General features: G+C 37.8%; 1 protein-coding gene across 1 annotated transcript; it reads right to left on the bottom strand.

Moving 5' to 3' along the window:
• On the bottom strand, positions 1 to 26717 carry slc18a2 (solute carrier family 18 member 2). Its single transcript, XM_067609309.1, has 16 exons — positions 26196 to 26717; positions 25863 to 26050; positions 22790 to 23123; positions 19182 to 19240; positions 18991 to 19074; positions 18404 to 18496; positions 17576 to 17665; positions 17382 to 17425; positions 15465 to 15525; positions 13051 to 13146; positions 10341 to 10419; positions 9604 to 9655; positions 8230 to 8293; positions 8025 to 8144; positions 6803 to 6936; positions 1 to 1817 (listed from the first exon to the last, which is right to left on the bottom strand). Exons 2-16 carry the CDS (start codon positions 25993 to 25995, stop codon positions 1710 to 1712), a joined length of 1551 nt encoding a protein of 516 aa, XP_067465410.1. The 5' UTR covers positions 25996 to 26050; positions 26196 to 26717; the 3' UTR covers positions 1 to 1709.
• Between the last annotated feature and the right edge of the window lie 311 nt (positions 26718 to 27028).

Here is a 27028-nt window from a genome sequence, read left to right as displayed (position 1 = left end):
CAGTCATCGAATCCTCTCACACAGTAAATCTGTGAACTTGGACACACACTTTGTCATTGACCAAATTAGTAAACCCTTTGGACAGTGCAGTCTTTTGAAGGAATAATAGAGAATAAACTGCTCCACAACAGACATACTTTGCATTCAGTGAGACGTGAGTCAGTGTTTCAAATACATTTCTTGAATAAACTGTGTTCACTTATTGTCAAGTTAGCAATCTAGCTAGCAGATAGCGAGCAATCTATCAATGTTGAGAGCTACTGTAACTAGATAAAGGTAGCATTTTATCGGATAGCTAGCCAGTTACAGTAGTTCGCTATCTTGTTGTGCAATAAATCACTAAGCCATCACCCTCTCAGCACCACCTATTCAACAAGGACACACTGATGAATTTTCCTGTGTTCCTTCCTGGTGACCAGGTCAACTGATAGCAATGTTTCTCTGACTTGTAGGCTTAGCATCCAAGCCTAATGTCAGCATTGGCTGCATGTCTGTTTAGTGAAGTGGCATATGATATTAAAGCTGGAATAAATAACTCACGTATTGTGAAATATATTGTGGAAGTGTGCTGTTTATTTACTGCAATTGTTATTAAGTGTTATAATTCTGGGTCAATGTAATACTCATTTGTGAAAATATGGATATGGGGTGAAACCTTTTCCTTCCAGAGGATTTGTTGTGTTTTGACAATTTAGGTCACACATCGCAGTCTGTTTACTTTTTTTCTTACTTCCTTCTGCGCAGAACACATTCCTCCACAAGACACCATGTTTGTTTACTACTGTGCTCTTGGAAATGCTCAGATTAGCTTTAACTAGCCTATATCACCTCCTTGAGGACTGAGATTGATCAGCGCAGGTTGAGTATTTCCACCAGGGTAACACATTTGCGTGGCTGAGCCAGGCATTGCCATTTGCATTTGTGTACTTTGAGTCTGGGGCCTGAGGAGGTGCCTGTGTTCTCTGTCTCCCCTCTACTGAAATGCTGTAAAAAATCAGATGCAAGCTCAAAAGTCAACACTCCTTGTTGATTTTGACATGGCGTTCAAATGTTCCAGGCACTCACAGTACTCAAAGTCTTCAGGCAGAGGTTAGAAAACTGTTACTTAATGTGCTGACTTTCCCACACATCCAAGACAGAACAGTTGGGTGTTCTGTACTTTTCCAAGTGTATGAATAATGACAAGGACCATAGACTGGGACCCAACATATCTTTCTGAATTTTAAAGAAATAACAGTTTCTTGACATACCACACAATGACCCATAATGATACAATTATTCAAACTGAATTCAGGTAATGATAAAAAGTATCTTGGACATACAGTGGATAAAAACAGGCTTTTAATGGCTGAGACATGAATTAAGATTTTGAATTAGGGTTTGTATTCAAAATAAACCAGCAAAGCGTACTTGTTGCTCAGCTCTTACTGTTTAAAAAGTGCTTTTGGACACATCTCTCTACTGAATAAGGCTGTTGGCTAAAAAATATCTCTCACACAATGCGCTTGCAAACACAGATCAAGAACAACTTTGGTTTGCTCCAGTACAAGCGCTAACAGGACACTGAACAGTGAAGACTGAATGCAGGACATTCACATGGAAATATCTTGGCTGTTTTGTTTCATTGCTGTTTTTTTTTCTTCTGTGTTCCTTTTTTTGTACAACAAAATAGATCCTCTGAAGGGTTAACCTGCATGGCTGGTGTCCTGTTAATCATAATCGTCATATTCTGGATCCATGTTTTCACCCTGGTAGTACGTCCCCTGTGTGGAGTAGGACCTCGTCTTCATTGAACAGTTGGTATCCATCAAAATTGCCTGAAAAGACAATTGTTGCATGAATAAATCTGTCAAAGTTCCTTGATTTTTTTTTGTTACTGAGAAAAACCCAGAGCAGTTTTAAAATTAGTTCATGTTCCAGATTTGAGGAGACTCTGGGTTAAAGTGTTTGAAGTGATAAATCATATAGATTATGTTATAATCTGCAATGTGTGACAAGGCTCCAGGAAAGTTAAGTTGGAACAATACATTTAATGTAGCTAGTTTTATGTCATTAAAACCCCTATGTGTAAGATTTGACATGTCCTGACTTTAGCATCTCCTGGTGGCAGGATACTAAAGGAGACAGCAATACAGTACCTCACATAAAGCTGACCTGACTACACAGAGAATAAATGAGCTGAAAGACACACATACATAGGGCTCTATTTTCGTGTATTAAGGTGGAGGGCAAGTGCACTGAGGGCATGCTGATGCAGTTTTAGTATTTTGTAGCCAGAGCCATATGGTGCACTTGAATATGAGGTGGGATTAGAAAGAATACATTACCAAACATTATTGGTGGGTGTGTTAGCAGCTGGGGACAATCATGGCCAATCACATTCACTCCAGTGAAAACTAATTTTCTAATTGTGCTGATTGTACCACAGCTATTTAGCCACACCCTGGAGCTTTTGGAAGAGTATTGCAGGGTCCATTTCAAAGTAGGAATGTAACTGGCCAAAAATGGATACATTTTTGATCCTACTTATAGGACTTGGAGTAAAAGCATTTTATCAAATTTGTTAACTTACAAAATGACTCATGTGAAATCTACTGGAGCTGCCAGTAGATGACATTCAGGAAGAGGCATGAACGCACATTCTGTGGGTGGAGATGCCCACAGATGACTTTACAAAATTGATAATCTGGGTATGTCACGATCAACCATACTAGCAATAATAACTCAAACTTTTATAGTACGTCAGATAAAATCATTTTGACAAGTTGCATTCATGTAAATGATCATTTAATCTATTTATTTATCTAAAATTACAGATTGTAGGGATATAATATTGAAGAGGTGTGGTCATATTGTAATATTACAGAAATAAATAATGCTTAACCCCATCTATAAGGGTTTACAACATCATTGTTGCATGTCCAATACTGAAAAATATGTGAAAGATTGAGCACTATAATAAGCATTGTAAAATGAGGTGAGGGCTGACAAGTATATGTCACGCTGCTGTATCAAATTACAGACTATTTTAAATTGATGGTTCCCTAAATCCCCATAGTCATTATTTCCTATCAAGTTTTCCATTTTTGCACAGCATATATGCAGTTCACAATAACAGGGGCAGATATACCACTGAAAGGTGGTATATCTGCCCCTGGTGTTAATTTGCTGGTTAATTTAGGTGTTAATTTTGCTGGTTGAAATGACAACTGTCATTGCCAAATTGCCAAATAGCTATATGAGTTAGTTGGAAATGGTTTCCAAATGACTTTTAAATGTTTCCAGCTGACTTGTTTTAAAATGAAAATCTTGTAAAAGGGGTCTTAAATATGTACTTAATGGCCACATATATGTTAGTGTACCAAAAGACTTAAGTTAAAACTCAGTATGCCAGACAAGACCTCATTTTTCATGTACTGCATTGTAGAGCTTGTTAGTCCTAATATTTTAAGTATGAAAATGAACAAATTTCATTCTAACATAACCCCTTTTGGCTGCTTAGCTTACATATCTGGACAAGCAAGACAATAGCTAGATTTATACTTTAACGCTTGTATGTTTAAACAGTTTCACTTTTTACACTTCGAGAGAAAAGGCTTTTAGGATGAGGACTAACCAATGTGTTTGAAAACACTAACCTAATGTAATGCTATTTCAGGTAACGTGAGATGGGGTTGCTGGAGTACATGCCTTCCCAAACCCAATAAAGATGAGGACAGAGTTGCTAAAGTTAGCCCACATTGGCACATGAGTGAAATCCAAAGCTTGACATGCTATCGTTGGACAATCGTGGTTTTGGGGAGGGGTTTGGCGAACAGTTAAGTGTAGGTTCATATACATTTTAAGCCATGTGCAAGGCCTGCCAATGTGCCTAAACAAATGGCTTATTTGTAAATACTGAATCATAATGAGATTGAAGCTAATTTGTCAGCATAATTTACCTATATTACCTACCTACTGTATGTCTGTACACATAATGCCTACAGATGAAGGCTGTGTAGGCTGCATTTGGAATTGTACCATTGTCTTAAAGGGGACATATGCACATTTCCAGGTCTATATTTTTATTCTGGGACTCTACTGGAATATCTTTACAAGTTTTGGAACTTTGACCATGTTAAACATCTGACATCATAACAGTATATAAATAACAGAAAATCACAAAAAACATAATATGTCTCCTATAATATTTCAAACAGAAACTGTCAGAAAACTACAAAATTTCATCATAATTTCTATTTTGCGACTGAGAGAGTAAAACTCCTTCCATTTTTTTGTCAAAAGTCAGAGTCAAAATTCTGTAAAAAGTCAGAGGAGGAAGTGTCATGAATAACTCATGTCCTACTCTGAGTTATTATAGGAGTGTTTTAAGTCAGAATCATAAGTTACATATTTAGAGGAGAGGATACATTGTTCTACAAGCTTTCATTGAAATGTTTGAAGGGTTTCAAATGCATCATGGCCTAATGCAACATTTCTAATTATTTGCACTCTATAAACTAGTTCCATAAAAATTTTGCCACAGCCTTGTATTGGTTGCTTAACATTTAATCAAAGTCACCAGGGTATGTGACGTGTAACTGCAGTTTGATTACAAGCATCACTCCATTTAGAAATTGCAGATGGAACACAGACATGGCTGTAAAGGGAGGGCCTTCATACAGCATGCCAGCTGTGTGTGTTGCACTTTATGCTGTGTTCCTGCACGAAAACAGAGCCCACAGACTGCACCAAATTTCTCTTTTTACAAAAATATATGCCATCAGAATTGTTTGAAAAATCACATAAAAATTGCACACATAAGAGTTTTAAGCATCACAGCATGTTTCTTCTTCTTCTTCTTCTTTTGTTAAATTCAACACATCACGCAGAAACTTTAAAACATGAAATTTTCATTCATGTACAGTATGGAAGAGCAGGCATGTTGAAATTGCGATTGAGGTAGATTGACAGAGGTGAAAACTAGGGATGCCCTGATACGAGTTTCTCATGTGACATCGATTCTGATACACTCGGGGTGTCAGGTTATACTAAAGAGCAATCTGATACCAGTTTTCCAAATTAAAATAGCACTTCCTTGCTGCATGGAAGCTAAGGTAATGTGAGACTGTAACTGTAATCTTAAGTGGAGACATACACCATCAGTCTTTTAGGCTTGTGCATATTTGAAATTATATTGTTCAAGGCGTTTTATGCATCTTTATAGTGCTACACCTCAGCTACATTTTTACTATGACCTGATCTGAGGGCAGACACACCGTGATGTTCAACTTGTCTAATACATCTAACTTATTATTCCTGCTGTAGGGTTACTGGAGTCAGGGTCAGTACTGATCCAACAGATCAGAGCATCCTTAGTGAAAACTCAAATGGTAAAGCAAATTGGAAGGATATGGCAGACAAGGTGAAGGGATGGGGATGGATACAGACAGAATCTAATGGAGAAGAGAAGTGATGAATGATAGCAGATGCTGCATGGAGACTAGCAAATGGATATGGAGGCAGGCAGGTGGAGCTACAGGATGAGGGGGTTCAGCCACATGCATGCAGGGTGGAGATTTGCATGAAGCCCAATGATGTAAAGGGGCTTTCACACCGCTGCTAACCATCCTGACAACCACCTACCTGCAAGAGTGTTACCCAAAAAAGCAAATCATTTTTAAAGGCGTCTGCTGCCACTACAGTCCAAGGCTGCGATGGCAGGCAGGTGAACATCATAGCATTGGTACAACCCATTGGCAAAAGCCAGGTGGTTACTGCCAGAAGTTCAGCACAGTGAACTTTGGGCAGCAGATCAAAATCTGTGCGTGTTCATTTGGACAGCAACCACTTCATAACCCTACCACTGTGACCAAAACTGCTTTCCCTCTGCCACCTTCCCCTATTGAAATGACTGGAGGCGGCTAATTACTGCACGGCGGTGTGAAAGCCCCTTAAGGTAATTCATATCTCCCATCTTTATAGCCTGTAAAACATGACAGAAGTGTTTATGTGAAGCCCTTGAAGGGAATGTCAAAATGTGTTCATCAACACCAGCCAACTTGTTGAGTTATCAAGCCATTTGGATGAATTATGAGGTTGCTTTGATGAAATATACATATAAACCTCAAGGAATCTCTTTTTTTCTTGCATTGCCTTTCGAATTTGTTCATGGTTGATAAAGTACTGGTTTCTATTTAAAGACTGAATTGCCCCAAAATATAAATTAAAATGCTGTTACTTTCATTGTCTGTAAGTGTCCATGCTATGCAGAATAAATAATGCAACCCGCAGAAACAAGCAGCCTTTTCATTGTGCATTATGTTTCAAATTATTACACAGTATGTTGAATTGATTATAAAATATTTAACAAAGTGTTAATAACAGATTTTGGTCAGTCCTTGAGAGGCCCTTGCTCTCCTTGAGTCTGTGACATGATATGTGTGCAAACAGTTTTTTAAAAATAAAGTCATTTGACATGTTATGACTCCTAAAGGAACAAAACAGCCCCTGTTTGAAATAATATGCTGGTACTGTTTTCACAGTCTTGATGTTCAAATAAGTATAGAATGGATTGATAAGATACTTATTGTTTTCCAGCACAGTGGATACACCATCTGTTTCAGGCTATATGGAACTACATGTTATTCAAAGTTAAAGGCAATACAAGAAAAATGATGTTAAACACATCATCCAAAAACACCCCCCAAACTAGAAAGTTCTTGAGGAATCTGTTTGTTGACCTTGCCTTCCAGAGCTTCCATGTTTTTGTATGTTTATGTAGGATTTGGTTGACTGTATTTGAGCGTGATTCAAATCTTACAATTTTCTCTTCTTGTCCAGGTGGATTCCTGAGGAAGAGGCAAAGAGGAGCAAAGAGGATATCCACTATTCCAATTATGGTCATCAGCCAGGGGAAGCCAATACTCTCAGCTATGGATCCTCCAATGGACGGACCTACATCAGTAGAGGAAAAACACATACTGCTTTAGTTTGCTTTGTTTAGATAAGGGATATTAACTCACTACTAACAAGATATCATATTTGTAACAATAGAGTAATGCTGGGTAAATACATGGTATACAGTAGAGGTACTTACTTAGTAATAATGGGGTAACAATGGCCTAAATGCTTAGAATAATATGGTTATATGGTAAACAATAATGGTGTAATGTAAAAAATCTGAAATTCCTTGTCCCTCACCATTCTAAATATTCCCTTCAAATAATAATAACAATAACAACAACAACAACAACAACAACAACAACAACAACAACAACAACAACAACAACAACAACAACAATAATAATAAATAACTTTATTCATATAGCAGTTTTCAAAACATAGTTACAAAGTGCTTTACAGTAAAAACAGAACACATTTAAAATGCAAAGAGATAACAAAGAGAATAAAACAAACTTAAAAGCAAATACTATACTGTCTGTGCAATAACCACAAATCAGCACTAGAAGATGCATAACCACTTCTTTCTAGTTAATGTTATGTTTATACCACTTAAACCTATACACCAAGAACCAGAATGGTCAGCTGGAAACTGGAAATTTCTATGTAATAACCATGATTCAGGGCTGTAAAATACAAAACCAACTATTGGTAGATATTAGCTGGGAACACAAACGGAAAAACCATGGATCAGCATGGGAAAATGCATGTTTCCTCATTTTTTGGTAATAATACTATAAAAACTGAGAGCCAGATGTTGCTTAATTTAAGGCCATGTTTTGTTACATTAAAAATCAAAAGCAAGGGACAATATCTAGAAAAATATGATAGTTTAAATGTAATAATGTTACAGAAATGCTTATTTTTTACTAAACATTGAGAGACAAAGTAATTACCTGGAAATACATATGGGGTGTCTGTGATACTAGATTTAGAGACCAAAATTCTGTACAAAATCTTATTTAAATAGAGTCGAAAATTTTCTTTCTTGGACACTCTGTTGCTGTTCACATTCAGATATCAGCCTGTATTTTAACACTCTGTAGTAGTGCTTAGGTTTTGTCTTTCGGGGTCCTGCTTACCTAAAGCAAATCCCATGCAGAAAGCCACATCAGCAATGGCATACACACTTCCATAAACAGACACATGCCGCAGGTCCACCAGGTATCCCATTATAGGCATCATAGAAGAGTCAACCATGCCTGTAACAAAACACAAACAGCATTCAGTGGGGAATGTGCCACTGGTGGTGTTTGTTTAGCACAGTATTAAATGTAGCACACTTACCGATGGCAAAACCAACGCCAAAGTTTGGAACAATCAGGCCATAGATATCTTTGGCAAATGGAACCTAGAACAGACATACAAATATGAGAGAAATATATATATACATTTAATTTAATCCTATTCATTGCATGTGAGTGTAAATCATAAACACTTTGCATGCGGAGAGACGCTGGTAATGGGAGAGTAATGAGATAAAGAAGAGATTTCCTGCTGCTGTGCAAGGCCAGAGCGAGCGTCTTGATGGCTTGGACAATCTGGATGTTTTTACCCCAGAAACGCTAAGAGCAATAACACTGGTTCTAACCCAAGCACCTCAATGCTTTGTTGAACATGAAAATTATACCAAGTGCACATGTTACAGCACTTTCAAATCCACATTTAGTGGCTTGCTCTATTGTTGTACTATTGTTTCTACTAGTTGAGGAATGAGAAATAATTTTAGATGGATGAATCTTAGATTTTGGTGGCAAAAGTTGCCCTGTGCCTCACTCTGCTAACTGTGGCAGTTGTGTTGAACTCTGAGGCATAGTTCTTAAAATTCCACAGAGTTGTTGTCTGGTGGCTGTCCAGTTTAGCTAGCTATCTGAGGCTCATGCTAATGCTAAACTGGCATCTTCAACAGAAGCAGCTGGTTGGTTAGCGCAGGACAAGCAGGACTCTAATTACATATACTTTTGGGCATTTGTAGACCAAAACTAAACAATAATGTGGACTACAAAACCACCCTTCAAGTCAACTTTAACACATACATAAATTAAATTTATGATTATAACAATAAAATGAATCTCCCTGACTCTCAGCTTTCTTTCTCAGCTAATTGCAAATAACCAAAATAAGACTTCATTTCTTTTTTCTACAACTGACAAGCTATTATTATTATTATTATTATTATTATATTTTACAGCTGATAAAGACAAGACTGAGATACTAGCATGTCTGAAAAACCAGGGACAGCAACAGAAATTTTATTTAATATATTCTCATGTCACTTGTTGCTTGTTAGTGCAAAGCCCATTGAGTTTACCTGTGGTATATTCTATACAAATAAAATGGTCATGTATTTCCTACAAACCCTGTTTAAAATTCAGCTTATTTTAATCAGCACCATTTCTGCTCCACTGTAAATTCTTCAGTGACCCACCAGTGTCTTTGCTGATCATGTCAACATGTAACATACTGCATCTTAAAACCACATGTATCATATTGTATGTAGGCCTGTCCTGGTTCACATGAGCAGTGCCTCTATACAATTACATTTATAATACCTGCTGTCAAAGGGTCCTGGTTTCTAAACCACTGATTTTCAAAGTGGACCTGCTCATATCCCCCAGGTGATATCTGAATTCACACCAGTGTTGCCTCCCTCATACTTACACATAATATACTGAATCCAACCACCATCATTCCAATAAGGGCACAAAGCCATCTGTAAGGGAAAGAAGCACAACTGATCAGTGTTGTCTAATGAAAAACACCGTCCTTCCAAACTTGCAACAAGTACTCTATTTGTGAATAGGGAGACAACTGTCATAGCAATAAATGAATGATGGTTAATCAGTCATATAAATAAACTTTATATCGTCAATAAGCTTTTTATACACTGACACCCAAACAATTTCTTTTCTTATGTACTATTAGTAACAGTAATAGTAATAGTGAGGTTGTACCAGTGGTAAAGTCAGTAGAGGCATAATTAAACTTGTAGTAATAATAGGAGCAATACATATTATATATTAAAAGCAGTAACAGCAGCAGCAGCAGCAGCAGCAGTGTTACAGTAGTAGAAATATTGGTTTGTGATGGTGAAGTTGGGATATTGAAAGTCTTGTCTTAACATTCGTGGAATGTTATCCATAGTATTGAACAGTTTTGGTTACTGGCATACTCAACAACAAACACAACAAAAGAACATTCTGAATGTACAAAGCCTCAATACATTTCACAGAGACATGCACATAGAGAAATTATTGATGCCCTGTATCATCAAGGCTTCAATAAAGCTAGCCTCACAAACATTAAAAACACTGAAAACTCATTTAGAGGAGCGGAAACAGATATCAAATCCACAGAGGCAGAGACAGAGAGTAGATGAGGATCATTTCCCTTCCTACCTCCCCATCTTGTGCGCCAACGTCCCAAAGATGTTGGTTCCAATAAGGTAGGAGATAGACGCTGGTAAGAAAGCGACGCCTGGGCCACACACACACACACACACACACAGAGGGATGAGAGACCGAAGGTGTGGGAAGGCTTTCTGAGATAAGCAGATCTCTATCAGTGCCTCATCGCTGAGCTGCTGTACATCTTCCATTGTCTGTAATGAAGACTTGTGCTTTCCACCTGCCAGCATATGACACCCTAATATCCTGTTCATCCTTTTTTATCTGACCTAGACTTCATATACAACAGACTGGAGGAACAAACTAATGAGACCAAAGACAGCAGGAAGCGTCTGTATAGAAAACATCCAGAAGTATGGAGGAGTGACACTTTTGCACGACGTCAAGTCACTAAGTAAAAATAAAAATCTCTAGAAACAATGTGGATCAATGCCTGATGAGATATTTTGTATATGGGATGAATTAGTAACCAAAGAAACTGCAAGTTAACCCTCAGTGATAGCTGATAGATGACAGCAGTTATGTTTTTGAATCAATTCTTCAGAAAAATTAAAACATGATACTGGGGGTTTTCTGACTACATTATAAGGTAAATGAAATACAAATTGCTGGCGTCAACTGGGGATATATAGTTAGGCAAGTCATCAATTTGAGGAACTCCTAGCCTGACTGTAAGCTCTTCATGGAGAAGGCAGAACTTTGGATGACTTGCTTTTTTGGGAGCTGGGGACTATGGGAGGGGATGGGAGGTGCTCCAGTTATTGGGTATCACACTGCTCAGTCTATGCATGGAAGGTTTATGCCTGGGTGCCAGAAAGGAGTCTCAACTGTCAACTGCTGAACTTCAGGTTCAGGAGGAACAATATATATTGCATTCTGGGCCCTGTTTCTTTGGACATGAGTTAGCTTGATTTGATTGTTTGACGATTTGAAACAAGCCTGGATTTTTCAGTTCTTCAAAAGGGGCTTAAAATCATTTAGAAGTATTGTCAGAGCAACAAGTCCTTTTAAGCCCAAACCAGGCTTAGCACAGTTAGCTGGATCATAACCAAGACTTTCTAAATTTCACATATGTGAATGTCTGTAGAGGCACCTAGAGAAAAATGTGGATTTAATTTTAGATAAGAACATGTAAATTGTTAGAAATAATCTGAACTGTAGTTTAGAACACTATGAACAAAAGAAATATATTTTTTTATCAGACCAATGGAACCAGAAAACATGGTGGTTAATTATGACATTTTGATTTAACTAACTAACTAACTTAATGTTATAAATTGTATTTAAGCTGTCCAATGAGAAATTGTGGTTATTTTATTGCAAAATTACAAGGTGGCTCCTCATTTTTCCATTGTTGACTATGCATCTGCAGTAAAAATCTGCTCGTCATGTCAACTATTCAAGAGTACAATCATATGATTAGCAGTCAGCATATCATGTGAGTGCTAATTGTGGTTTCAACTCACCTCATGTTTATTTCACAGTAGGAGTGCTCTCTTATTCAAGATAACTTTACCTAAAATGAACAAATCAAACCTCCTCTGTTCAAAGAACCATGTTAGCTGGATAAGAATTAACATTAATCATTTTAGATGGTAAAGGTCAAGGTAGTCTCGATTATTTCAGCCATATTGAGAATGGGGTCCTAGTAATAGAGGTTTGCAGTGTGAATATCAGCAGTTGCAATTAGGATCAGCACCTCCAAGTCTGAGGTATCAGTACTCTACCTCTGGTTAAGAGGAAGCAGTTCAAGATGAAATGTGTGTGAAAACATGTGGATTGGAGCGGCATCTCCAGTGATGTGGGCATTGTAGCAGACTTTTGAGAGCTGACCCACATTAGCATTGTAAAATGTATGGATGGATAGGTGGATGGGTGGGTATGAAACCCACAATGTAAAATATATGGTGGAACAGAAACTAGCTGAGGAGAAGGCAATGACTTCAGCTATCTGTTCAGTGTTGATTCTGGTTGATAGCTGATGATTTATTGACAGTTAAGCAATTGATGCATTGCATGTCCTATAAGACGGGAAACAGGTTTCTGTTAATGTCTGAGTGATGGAATGATACCAAGCAAAAGTCTATTGAGTGTTACCAGAACACATTCAGAGAGGCAAAAACTGTAGGCTGGTCTTGCAAGACAAGTTTCTAAGTTTTAGTGATTTTTTACAAATAAACTGACTATTATACAAAGCATACCATGAGGTTTTACATTTTATAATAAATAATTGTGATGGATTACTTTGGCAATTTACTAGTTTTGCAGGCTGATTTTAAAATGAAAGGAAGTCAGTGGTTGCCCAGAAGAGACAGGAAACACATTGGAAAGTCTAAAGCACTATGGTTTAGAAAATGGTTGGCAGCAATGTAAAGTATACATGATTTTGTAATAAATAGGCTCAAGAATGCAAATACACTGCTATGGTCCTTCAGGACTGTTGAGAAATTGCTGCATTTTGATTTCTGATCCTCATACATAGATATAAATATCTGCTTAATACACTCAATTTGGTTTTTAGCAAAGCATTTTTTTCACCACACAATATGTGTGTATGTGTGTCTTTGTGTGGGGCATGCTGTTTGCGTGTGTATTTTTAAGGACTGGAGGTTTTGTGGGCATTTAGCTGTTGTAACAACATACACTGTACACATCATGTGTGTTTTCTGTGTGTGAGTACTGAACAGAGCTTTGTAAATACCTAGCTGCCATTTCCTGGCACACATGGTCTCCATCATCCAGATTGGCAGTGTTGGCTCCATCATGGCAATGCCCATATTTCCAAAACAAATGGCACCTGGGGAGGAAGATTGAGGATAAGGGGACACATGGTCAATTATGATCTGTTTTTGTACTTTGGTCCTTATGTGTTACTCTTACAACCTCCCAATTTTACCCCCGAACACACACCCACACACACAAACACACACCCTGCTCTCTCTGTTACTCTGTTGTCACAGTAATTGAGGTGGTGAGACAGGCTCAAACTTGTACTACCCTACTTGTGAGGACCATACAGTGACCACATTAATTCCCTAATCCCTGGCCATAACCTGAAAAGACACCTTGGAAACATTGGGAATCTGTGCCACTAGTGGTTGAAGAAGTGCAAGACAACATTGAGGGTGTATGGATGTAAATCTCTGTGGTGAGAAATGAAAGTTAGTAATTTTGTTCACCAAGAAAAACATTAGGCTTGTTGTCAATTATGAGAAGTGTGTAATCAGTGTGATATAAAGTGATGGAACATAAATTTGACCTCAGTGCTGCTGGTATTTCTTGAAACTCCTTTCTCCACTGCGAAGTCTGAAAGCTTTTCCAGAAAGCCTGCCCCTTATCTCTGATTCTGTTTGTGATTGTAAAGGACAGCATCTCTATCAGCAGCAGAGCAGTGCAGAATATCCAGTTTGGTGACCTCAAGATTGCATTTCTGCTTTTTGTTGATTATGTAGTTTTGCTGGCTTCATCAACCTGACACCTCCAGTGTGCTTTGGGGTGGTTTGCATCTGTGTGTGAAGCACCTCCAAGGTGCCATGGGCCATGAGGCCATGCTACTCTGCTGATAAACTGAGGATGGCCCCTTTGAACTAATTGTTGCCCCAAGAGAGAGAGCTCAAGTTGGGGTGTTGTTTATGAGCAATGCTAAAATGGAGCATGAGATCGAAAGGTGGATTTGTGCATGATTGAGCATTGTATCAGACTGTTGTAGTGAAGAGGCAGTTAAGCATGAAGGCAACCCTCTCAATTTAACAGTCTGTGTTCTCAGTGCTACTCCATGGTCATGGGCTTTGGGTAGTGAGGGTAAGAATGAGAGGACACAATCAACCAAAATAAGTTAACATCTGGTAGGATGCCCTGGATGCCTTACTGTGGAGGTATTCCAGGGACGTTGAACTGGGAGCAGACACTGTGGCAGGCTCACAGGAGGGATCCTATATCCCATCTGGCCAGGGAAAATCTTACGATTCCCCAGGAAAAGCTTGGGGAAGTAGCTAGGGAGAAGCTTGCTTAGCCTGCTAACGCTGCAACCCTGATTGATATATGGATATACTGTATGTCACAGCACTGACTAATATGTGGGACAAAAAACATCATCACTAAAGGAATTAGTTACAACTGAACTGAGGTTGACACACAGGTTTTCTGTAATAGCTGTGTAATTTTGGGACTGTCCTCCCAAGAAAAACGACACAATGGGTCGTAATGTCAGTCACCCAAAACCCACATATAGTCACATTTATGACCCAGAGAAGTGGCGCAGTTCAGATGACATATATATAAGTTGACAATTGTCCTCATTTGGAAGGGGTGTGGTGGTTGGTGGTTATAACCCAACAGTGGAGACAACCTTTCCCAATTCCAACTGCGATTTCATATTTCCAACTGCGAGTTGGGACAGTTTTTAAAAAAATGTGACTACCATCATCCCCTAACCTTAATCCTGTGGTTATTATTGTAGCCATGACAACAAAGGTAATCTAACTTTAAGTAAGTAGTAATTTTAACCCACACCACAAAGTGATCATTTTAACCAAAATCTTTCCCTGCACCTAACCAGACCTTAACCACAGCATTGTCACACCATAAAACATCATTATTTTTTAACAGTGATTTGTAACGGCTTTGGAAAGCACAGAAAAATGATAAGTGATTGCTGCCCTTAGGGGTGCCAGATTAGGTGTCGTTCTGGAGTCACATGGTAAGACGATATATTTGGTAAATTAATTTGGAGGACTGCTGTGCGAACAAGCAGCAGTGTCACAACATGTGCAACATGTGTTTGTGTCACAATATCTGTTTGAAACTGCACTGGCCAACACAATACACACAAACACGCAGCATTGTTCACACAGGTTTTTCTGATGGAAAGATGACCCTCCTTATGCAGCACTCACTTCACCACACAATTTCAAGCCATATTCCCTCTCTGTAACCAGCAAATCAATTGTTGTGTTTGTATTTGGCTGACATATCCAGTAAACAAAAAATGAGATCTGAGTCAATTATTCTTCCCAGCTCTTTCCTCAGAACCATTAACAATGCAATATCCCACAGATACTCCTCCATAGTGGGGTGACATTAGGTTTTCTCACATCTACTGTGCTGTTTTCTTACCAGCTGCAATTAGAATGTATGGATCCTTCATGAGTGTCAGCAGTGGGGTCCCCTTCTGACTCTGTGATGGACAAAGATCCCATGTTAAATGGAAAAACCAACCAAAACCCCCATGAGTAAAAGACACAGGTTACAGTTCTCAATTAAATCTGGTTTTGGAAAAATCCTTTTTACACTTCTTTTCTACCATTAAGCTAATCACCTCTTCCCTGTTAAATATAACCTTGTGAACTAATCTACAGTTTGAGAGACAGAGCACTAATTGAAGTCACTATGAGATCATATTTGTAACAATATTTAATATAATGATTGACATCACACATCATATACATTAATCCTCCACTGACACCCACAGCAATATTATTCTTTTTCAGCAGGCAGTTAAGTAACAATCACACATGTGAAATGTATGAAAATTAGCTGACAGTACTGCCTTTAAAAGGTTCGTTAATTTAAGTATAAATCAAATGTAAATTTTGACATTTAAATTTCAGAGTCAGTTCTGTATATTGTATTGACAGACTATTGACAGACTCAAGCATCTGTAACATTTCTAAAATGTAAGTGAAAATATCTGTGTCCTTGAAGAATTGTCATGTTATTGTTATTTGTTATTTGTTATTTAGCAAATGAAAAGTCAAAAACATTACACATGTGAAATTGAGAATGAGATTTCCTGCTGAATACAAGCAGAATAACACATATGTGAGCCTAATGCAGCTTATTCCTTCATTGAAAGGAACTATTGTGTCTTGCAGCAAATCTCTACAGAACCTTTTTTAATTTTTCCAAGCAGGCCTCTGGACATTTCTTAGTATGCCAGAAATGAAGGACATGGAAAAGGTGAAAGAATCTGCTAATGACCAGAAACAGCTGTCTTTGCTTCCATTAGCAGTTCTGTTTGGTTGTTATCTCCACTAATATATAAGATCATATGTTATCCTAAAAAGAAGCAACAAAGTATTCTCTCTCTTTTCTGTAGGAGTCATTAATTAGTGTTCAAAAACTGTGTCTAATGAGATCACTGAAGCATCTGTCGAGTGCTTTTCGCTCTCTCTTTAAGCCTAATTGTGCCATGCATATACCTTACCTCACTCAATGATTACAGACATTTACATGAGTACATGACATTTTTTTCATTAACCAGTGTCTTACACTGCAGTACAAAAGTTTCAAGTCACTGTAAATAAGGACGGTAACAGAGTACACAAAAGAGGTGTGAGGAGATCAGGAAATTCAATATACATGTAAGAAATACCATTGACATATTTAGTCAAACATGTCCATTAGACACTGAAGATATGTTGTTGATGCTACTACCATGTTTGTAATATAAATGTAGAGATATTTGTTCATACATTTGGACTGTTCAGTGTTTATCTATTCTTTCAAAAATGAATGAGTTTGTGGTAAGGAAACAAGTGAACAAGAGAAGCACTAAACTGGCACTGACTCATAGGCTCTTCCATTTTTATATTAACTTGTGTCACACCTCACACAAGTCCACTTCTTCATACTTGATATTCTTCATACTTCTTATTTCCTTGTACTTATTATATCTAGCCTCCCAATTGGATTTTGCCTAATGCCTCCTTGGTAGCCATTGTTAATGTAAACTTTGTTGCTTTAATGTAGATTTTGTGCGCTCATAGCTTTTAAAAACAGTAATGTTAACTTTTCCTTAACAAGAATTGCAGTGTTGTGAGGCACTGTTAAGTACTTTGTGCTAGTGTCAGGTTAAGTGCTTTAAACAGTAATTGCAGTCCATATAACTTCTCTATTTAGCTTCATATTTCCTGTATTTACAATCTAATTAAGCAAAAACTGCCATAGAAATGGTCTTCTGCAGCTGTAAAGGTCATCTTAATGAAGTGAGATAACCTTCAGGAAATGAGTCATCAAGGCAAACACACTTACCTCTGGTTCCACCTTGGTGGGCTGAAGAACAAAGAGCTGCAGAGCTGAAAAGAAACAGTGAATCACCTGAATGTAAGCCTTTGATATCTACATAAATAGATATTTTTTAAGATGAAATTATGCTAAACATTATAAATCTTATACAATATTTTTACCATTACTTCTACAGTGACCAAGAAGGATTGTAACTGTACCTCCATCAAACAGAGCCAGGAATGCCAAAATAAGGAAAGGAGCAGTTTTCCCAACAAACTCATACATCACGCTGCCAAATGGGGGTCCAACTGTGGAGAATACACTGGATGGTCAGTGATGGAGAGATCAACTTTACAATCACTATATACAGTAGTTACTGCAGCTTTCCCCTCTATGATACAGCTCACATTGCAACGGGTCTGTCAGATTAGTTTTGAAAACCTTACTCTTGCCATGACATGCATGTTAAAAAATTTGCAGGGGACGTATTCTGTTATGACCCTTGGTCATTATTGTGTTTTTTTCTCCTGCTGGTCATTTGTGTTTCTGCTTCTACAATAACCGCTCTTTCTCTCCTCCTCACCCCTCCAGTGTGTGTGCATTCTGATTGCATGCAAAACTATGGAATACATGCATTCATATATGTACACATGATTCCTAATATTTGAATGTCTTTGGTAGCAGCTTTACTGTTAGTTAATGATTTGATTTGGAATTGATGCATGTAGAGAGAAGCAACAACATTTCATTCACAGAAAACCAGACAGTTTTTATAGAAGAATCTTGTCTTGATAATATATTATGGTTGTAATATTTTCAGATTAAGCACACTAAACATTTATCTGTAATTTCTGTGGTATAATTTACTTACTGCAAAAAATTCTTAGTAAAATAATAAATGTTAATATATATGTAAAAGCTCAAAAATGATAAGTGTGTGTCATTGTTGTGTTTTTTTACATTTCAAATCTGGTGTGTTCCCTTTACAGAAACATCTCTTGGTTGGACTATGTATGTATTTATACTGTATGTATATGTACACATACCTAACACTCCCAATGCCAGACCTCCCAGGGCGATCCCGATGGCGTGGCCTCTCTCCTCATCATTTGTGTACACACTAGCAAGCATTCCCATCCCTGAAAACACATATGTATAGATTACATCATACAGATTTTCAACGTAACAGACCCACCAGTTATAACAAATACTACTGTATTTGTCCTTTTATATCAGCTTTCACGAGTTCACAGTTTTTCAGTCTGTTTTAAAACAACAGTCAGGAGCCCAAACGAACATTAAAACATGTTTTTCTTGCTGTAATCATTCCTCCTGTTCCTCCTGTTCATACTGACCATTAAAAGATACATAAGATAAGATACATAATACACTTACAATATACTGTAAGTGTCTTTCACATTTACCACTTTACAAGTAACAATTTTAGGTTTTCGCTTGGTGACTGTTTTCCTACATATAAAAGCAGGCTAACAACAACCCTGTATGAGAAAGAGTTGAAGAGACCACAAAAGTGGTCTGGCAACATTTGTATGTCACAAAAAACCCAAAATACAACACTGTTTTGAATATGTACATGAACTCAGGTATGCTGAGTTGTAAATTGAGGTCTTACCCGCCACAGACGAACAGGAGGAACCCACACCCTGAAGCGATCTGGCCACAAACAGCAGAGCGTAGCTCGATGAGAAGGCGAACACTTCACAACAGTGAGAATAACAGAAATATAGACAAAGAAACATCAGACATGATGCAAGCATTCTGATCTTGTAATTATGAAGACATGTGCCCAGAGCATGCACTTACTGATAGTAGAGAGGAACATGATACAGAAGCCAGCGAATATGGGAAGCTGATATCCTATTCTGAAGGGAAAAACAGAAAGAAAGGCAGACGTTACATTTATAAGCATCTAATTGATTTGAGATGTCTACACAAATATACATTAAATAAATTGATTATTTTAAAACTGAAAGTCAGTTCCAGTGTATTGTCTCCTTCAGAAGCGGTGAGGCTTCAGGCTTCACTGCTCTGTATAGGCATTGTTGCCTTGGTCAATCAGGACAGGTATGGAGGTGTCAAAATAGCAAAGACAACTACATAGTAAACGAAAATCAACATCTGCAAGTGAACATTGACAAAAATAAACTGCATAGAAAATACATGTCTTGTAACACCAGGAACACAGCATTTATAGAAATTCTGCATTTGCATGACATATTTTGCCGGTTACAATTGTTAGCCTGACATTTTAACCAAAACACTGGAGGAGGATGACAACATCTTTTTCATTAAAAGGTTAAAAGCTGCCATGCACAACAGAGCTTTTGTATTCCCCCGTAGATACCTGACATGCTCGACTTGCCTTGTGTTGTCCTCTGTCAGGAGGGAAGGTGACAAAGGACCAGTAATGGGACTCAATAACAGCATATCAGAGTGCCCATCTGAGACACTAAACACTGCCTTTGAGGTGTATGCCAATAATGTTGGAGCATTCACACATTTATCTTACATTATGTTAGAACAATCTTTAGCCTGGCTCTGTTCTAGCAGGTTTTAAACTTCTCTTTTTTTGGCCCATCTTTATAAGATTAGGTCCTGCAAGAATTTTAAAAAAAGGGATAGTAAGTCCACTATTTCCTCTTCTTTTTGCGGTTTTGGTCTCTACCTACATCTAAGAAATACAACTTGTATCTTCAGCTGTTAAATGTTCCACTAAGTTCAGCAGCTAGTTGCTATATCTGTCAGACATTTGGTGATGGGCAGGTGGCATACAGTAAGTTTACAGTGCTGTAGCTGGAAGCATGGTTGATAAGTGTGGTTAGACTGAACCAAAACATTAAAGTTAAAAACAAATCAGTGAGCTGAACTGGGAAGAACTGCTGAGCTGGGTTTATTCTCTGTGGGTTTGGCACAACAAATAACCTCTTTTACAAGATATAGTAGCACCAATTGTTGCTAAATGCTGGCTCCAAAATTTTGCCGGCCCCAAATTGAAAAAGTATTAAAAACATCCTCAAGCCTCTCTCTCAAAAAGAAAAACAGCATAAAGCCCCACTTTTTTTCCTAAACACATTACGGTCTCAAAAACCAATTCAGTTTGTTTAAACCTGCAATAACTGATGTTTTGGCCATATTTATTCACTTAATGGAGTTTAAGGCTTTAAAAGCCATTGACTGTATATAAAGATGGACGTCATGACAGCTTGCCAAAAGTGAAGCCAAAACATCTTCATCATCCACTGGTGTCTGGCTGCAATATAGGTCATAAACCCCGCCCCCTCCATGTTAGCAGATGGGACATGAGCCAAACTGAAAAGTTCACGTCAAATACAGTTTTCCTAAAGATGGTTTCTGTCATTTTAGGTCGTTCTTATCATGCTGATGTTTGTTCAAGTGCTCATTTTTATGATAAGTTTGTTTTTAATTAGTTATTTGACAATATAAAAAGGGGGTGTGACATCATGATTGACAGCTGTGACAGCCGCTCTCAAACCTCCATCAGGCAGCGGGACGGCTGAGGGGGCGTGTCCCACAGGCCGTCATCCCGCCACCCGATTATACTGGCCAGACTCTGGCTCCAAATGATGTCACACAAGTAAGATGGCAGCTCCTGGAAAGGAGATATTTTGGCTTCACTTTTGCATAGCAGCAGGAAGTGGAGATACATTGTCCATATTTATATACAGTCTATGTTTTGTGTCTCAGACTATCACACATATGATAGATTCCACTTATATCCATTAACATTTAATTTCATTGATTTACTCATCCATTGAGAAGCTATCCATGTGTAAAACAGACAAATGCACATGCACACACATGCAAACACACATAATCAGGAATTCTGCTCGACTTGATTCAGTTGGAATAGATCTGCTCTAGCTTGCATGATTTAATGCCCTTTAAACAGCATTACAACCAACATGTTTACCATATGCAGCATTTGATTTTCCTCCCTAGAGCTCGAAAAAAAATAGAGTCTGTTGTTACTCTTTCCCTTCAATTTGTGTTTGATGTTGCCTCAGATAAGACCATAAATGTTATTCTGCACTGACTTCTAAAAGACAAGGGAAAAATTTGAAACATGATTTTGGCCCTGGGCTAGCAGTAAGCCTCTGTTGTCTGAAAGGAAACCTGTCATTCTGTGACACTCTTGTTCTGTCTTTTGTCTTCCAGCTGTAAAGTTAATAATCTCCTCTTCAACATTTTATCTCTTTTCTCTTTAACATTTTTTGAATGATGTCATATGAAATGCACACTAAGAGTTGTATCCAATGCCAGATAAACCTATCATTGTAGTTATTCAAAGTGTGTTTGTCACATAGATTAAATTGAGAGTCATTGTATTTGTTAGAATACAGTATAACAATTTGTGAAGGAACATGATGTAGGTAATTGAAAAAGTATATACAAATAAACACCTCTAGTGTTTTGGTCAGATACTGAATTGGTAACACTGATCTTGGTGCTACCTTGAAACTGTGGTGATTGTTTAGATGTGCTGCTGGGTTGAAGATGTGTGAAGCATCCACGTTTTAGAATTTGTAGCTTCTTTGCAGCAACATCCATATCTGAAGCTTTGTCTACTGTCATGGCTACAACTTTGTGTTCTATCAGAATCAGCTTTGTTGGCCAAACATGTGAACACATACAAGGAAAATGCACTTAATACCTTTTATTAAATTCCTTCACTACAAAGACAGACATGGATGTAAACTACAACTTGACTGGTTGGTGGAGGCATACAACTGCGAGGCAGTATTTTCTAGTTTTTTCTGATATATCTGCTGTCAGCTCATGCTTGAACTGGTATCTTCAAACTCAAGTTGTGATTTTATGGAATGTGTAGATCTGAAACGATTAGTAAATTAATTGATTGGATGATCTGCAGAGAAGTAATCAGAAACTACTTTGATAACTGAGTAATAACTTAAGTACATTTTCAAGCAAAAATGCCAAACATTTCCTTGATCCAGCTTAATTGTAGAAGTCTTGCGTGATAGTAAATATGTTTGGCTTTTGACTGGCAACCAACATTTTGCTGACCAAACCAAAATAATTGTTAGTTGCAGCCCTAATGGCATGTGTAAGGGGTAAATATTATAATATTTATATAGTTGTGAATTTAATTCACAATTATATAAATATAATATTATATAAATGTATCGTTTCTCTGCTGCCAAACATATTATCCCCTAAAAATGGGTTTTACCTAGTAATGTGTCTCATGTTGTCCTGTTCTTTGTGATTTTACACAGACACCACCATAGGAACATGTGTTTAATAGGTGAGGCAACAATGTTGTTCCAGGTTGCCTGGTTGAAGATCTTCTGGTAGATAAATCTCCCAAGTGTAAATGCTACATAACCAATGTCTCCACATGGAGCACAGAGATGATAAAAAAAACCCACCTGTTGGTAAGCGGCCCTATGAAGGGGTTGGTAATCAGCTGTATGGTGGCCTTAGAGGCAAACAGCATTCCCACTTTGACATTCTCATTGAGCAGCTTCTTGGAGGAGTGGGGGCAGTCGGAAGAGTTCTGTGGCAGCTCTGGAGCAGTAGAGGTTGGAGCGATCATATCAGTGGACCTGACTGTGGCATTGGAGCCTGAAGACCTCACGGTGTTGTCATACAAGGACACAATGTTGTTGAAGGCTCCTGGAGCACCCTGTTGAGATGTGTTGTTCTTCAACACCATGTCTGTTGACTCATCCAGGTTGTACAGGTAGCTGGGAATGATGGGCACTGGCGGGCATAAAGAGGCGTGAGGAGATTGACACAATCAAATATGACATGACCACTGACTGATGCTCACTGGCATGATGCTAATCTGGATGACACTGCAACATACTGTATGTCAGCACACAGGGAGCAGGACAAGGAGTATTCTTCATGGGTGATTCACAAGCACTAGCCTGAAGAAAGAAACCTTAAAGAAGCTAAGGTTTCTGTAGCAACCACCACAAATAACAGACAAACAAAAAAAAATTGGGCCCACATAATTAAGTTCAGTCCTAGTAGTATCTAGCCATGCAGATAGTTTCAAAGAATAGAAACCTCTGCCACCACCCAATACAATGGAAGTGAAAAGAATTTGTTTGTGGTGCTCAAAACACTGAATATTTTCATTTAAATGAGACAAACCAACGTGTCTTCCAAGAAACAACGTCCTGCCTCCTTGAGTCGTGTCACTTCTCATAATTTCCAAAGATACCAAATATGTTCAAGCTGAGCTTTGGGAAAATGTGTATAAAATTATGCACAACACCAGATTAGTATTACATTTAATGGAATGGTGCAGCCATTAAAAAAAAACAAAAAACTGTTGCAAATAGTGTAGACAACGTACATTATTACACTGATGATCATTTACCGCTCCAGCTCAAATTATTTTGACTCTAGTTGCAGATTTTTTTTTTTTTACGGAAGGGGGGGGGGGTTAGGGAGGAGGTTATGCCTTTGATGATGACAGGAAAATTAGAGTAGAAAGAAATGGGAACCGCCCTAAACCCTAAACCCCTAGGCCGCCAGGAAAACCTGACATTCTGATATACCACAGTGGAACTTTATTTAATATAGTAGTTAATATAGTTTATATTAATATAGTGCTGCATGTGACAAGACGCTGGCAGACAGTAATACGCCCATGGATGAATGTTTAAGATGAAAATAAATTGTGTTGATGAATAAAATGTTTGATGTTTCAGTCTTCTCCTTGTCAGGCCTATCAATCAACACTAAATTTAATCCTGTTATAAAACATGCTGTGGTGAACACCTCTGTCAAATATGAGTAGCCAGGCAATAGAAGCATATCTACAAAATCATTCATCAACACACTTAAGAAAATCATATGCAGAGACAAAGGGAAAGATAAAAATACACATGAACTGCACATTAACTTAAGCGTTGTGTTGAATGATGATGACACCAGCTCAATAATGTCAATATGGTCAACGAGTATGCACGACACTGTCATCCATACAATGTTCAAATATCATAGATTATTGTGATATGGGACTAAATATATGATCTACAGTTGTAGATACTGCTATTAGATTTTAAGAGATGCATATAATGAACAAATCTAAATTTTAAATCATTCTGAATCAAGATGATGAAGTGCCGTGGCCTACTTCATGTTAGTGGAGTGATCTCTCTTATTCTGCTTTCATTTAGGATCTTGTCTCTATAAAATTCATTATAGAGGAAAATGGTTCTATCTATCTGAAACACAGTCAGAGTGTGTTCTGCCAGACACTTGCAAAAAGCTGGAGGTCTTTGTGTAATGGAGGCGTGTGGAGAACATTTTGAATACATGTTTGTCTTTGGGTGAACAGGGTAGCTTATCATTCAAACTCATCCAAGCCTATCATTAACATGAATGTTTCTTACACCATTAAACAGAGTTCCTTAATATCTGTTTATCTTAAAATTCCATTAATTTACCCATTAATAATAATGTAATTGAAGTAAAAGGTCAATTAATGGGTTAACAACCAGCTGTAATACATTAAGGTATTTTTAATGTATAATCTGCACCCTGTTATTGACAAAATAACATGAAAGCCATCCCCTTTAAATGCCCCTAAACAAAGCATTAATACATATATTACCATTAACTGACCTCATATCTGAGACAAACTACTCATACCTGAATACTGAGTGAGAATTCCTTGAAATATAATTAATTTGCACATGAAAATGAAGAAGTAAGGAGAAAGTCATGTATGCCTTAAAATGTACTCCATTTGTTAATTACAAGGATCTCCTGGCTACCGGTGTGTTTTCAGAGGTAAATTAAGGATCAATTACAATAATTAAAAGGACTGTTGCTTCACAATGTTAAATATTTTATGTATTGTTTTGGAAAGTTCTTTTTTTTTCTTCGAAAAAAAAGGAACAACCATCAATTTGTTTTCTATCTAGGCTATAGTCCCATATTTGTGTGTCACCTAATTCGAATTAGGTGACACGCAAATCAAAGCACATGAACTAATCTGACGGATGACTAGATGGATGTAGAGAGAGAGTATATATTAGAAAATTAAGTGATTTTTTAAATAATAACCTCTTTGTGAGCGTCTGATGTGGAGGTAAAAATATGAATTGATCTCAAATCTGATCTGGTTATTTTATTGGAGAGCAGGGATTATGAGAAAATTATTAATAAATTAAAAACTACATCTGTTCCACTTTGATGACCTCCAATTTACGCAACATTTCACACTTGACATATTTGACCTGGACCACATCGCATATCTTGTCAGGTTTTGAATTCGACGCGGGGGCTTTGGCACAGTTGAGGATGTAGCGTCCAGAAAGCCCTGATCTCCAAACTCTGAGCGCATTATGCAGATTGGGGCGATCGGCGGCACTTTAATAACAACAACTGGGCATATTGGAGCAGACTTGGTGAGTTGAACAACCTGTTGCACCAAACGCAAATCTGTGTAACAGGTGAGAAAGGGAGGATTGCACCTACCGACTACAGTTAGCAGCATGTTATCCAGGAGCAGAGCGACGAAAACGATGAAGAGAATCAGTTTCCTCGACTGTCTCTCCTCTCTGAGCCATTTGATCAAATTAAACTGCCGGAGCTCGTCCAATCTCCCCATGATGTTAGTCCGGTAAAGAGCAAGAAAACAGAAGACAGGCGGATGACAAGTCCTCCTGAGGAGAGAGAAGTGCCGATGATTGGTCAGTAACTTTAAAAAATCCTACCATAGTATCTGAGTAGGACAGTTGGCACACATAGAGATAACAGAGAAACTGCTCAAAATGTGTGAAACTGAGCGCTGCAGAGTGAAAATCTTACCTATGATGCACAGGAGCCAACAGCGGCAGAAGCTGAGCTGGGAGGAGGAGAAGCTGTCTTTCTACTGACTGGACCCACTGCTGACGTCATTCAACCTTTATGTACAGGTCCCCGTCAGACCTGTCTTCAAACTACAACTACTGGATTACAGCACAATAAGAAGAATACAGCCTAAATAATAGGAATAGACAACACACACACAAACAAAAATTGGGATTTAATGGTGATGCAAAGATCAGTACTGAACAGATACAACCTCTGATGGAGATCCAACTAATCTCGTTTCATTGAACTCTCATTTACACAATCTGTACTCTGAGGTATAAATTTGTTATTACCACCTGCCTGAGGATCTGGGGTTTCACACTGGTTCATTAGCGTTAACAAGAGTGCTAAAAGGCAATTCTTCTTGCTTCTTTGTGTGTTGACATAACTACTATACAGATAATTGGGATTAAGTTTAAAGAATCACAAAAAATCTAAAACAGTGCAACACTTACAACAATTCTTTAAAAATATAAGAGATTAGCTAAAAACTCTGAAAATCTACAAGAAAGCATTTTTTTGTAGATTGTCATTAAAGATTTTTAGAAAAATTAAAGGCCTGATCAATGAATATAGATTAAAAAATACATTTATGTGTTGTTTTACTGAACACAACTGAAATTTGTGTTTTATTTACAATTTACTTCAATATTTGATGTGAAATGTGAATGGAATTAGTGACATTATGGTATAAAACAACTGAGTTTCATCTGTAGAAAACCAAAAGTGGAGCCCTAAATGTTTGATTAAGGAGTTAAAAAAACTTTGGGTTGAAGCTGCGTTAGTTT

This window comes from Thunnus thynnus, chromosome 14 (assembly GCF_963924715.1).
Source record: "Thunnus thynnus chromosome 14, fThuThy2.1, whole genome shotgun sequence".
Taxonomy (NCBI): Eukaryota; Metazoa; Chordata; class Actinopteri; order Scombriformes; family Scombridae; genus Thunnus; species Thunnus thynnus.
Note: the sequence above shows the minus strand (reverse complement) of the source record. Positions and strands in the feature narration are given on the sequence as shown.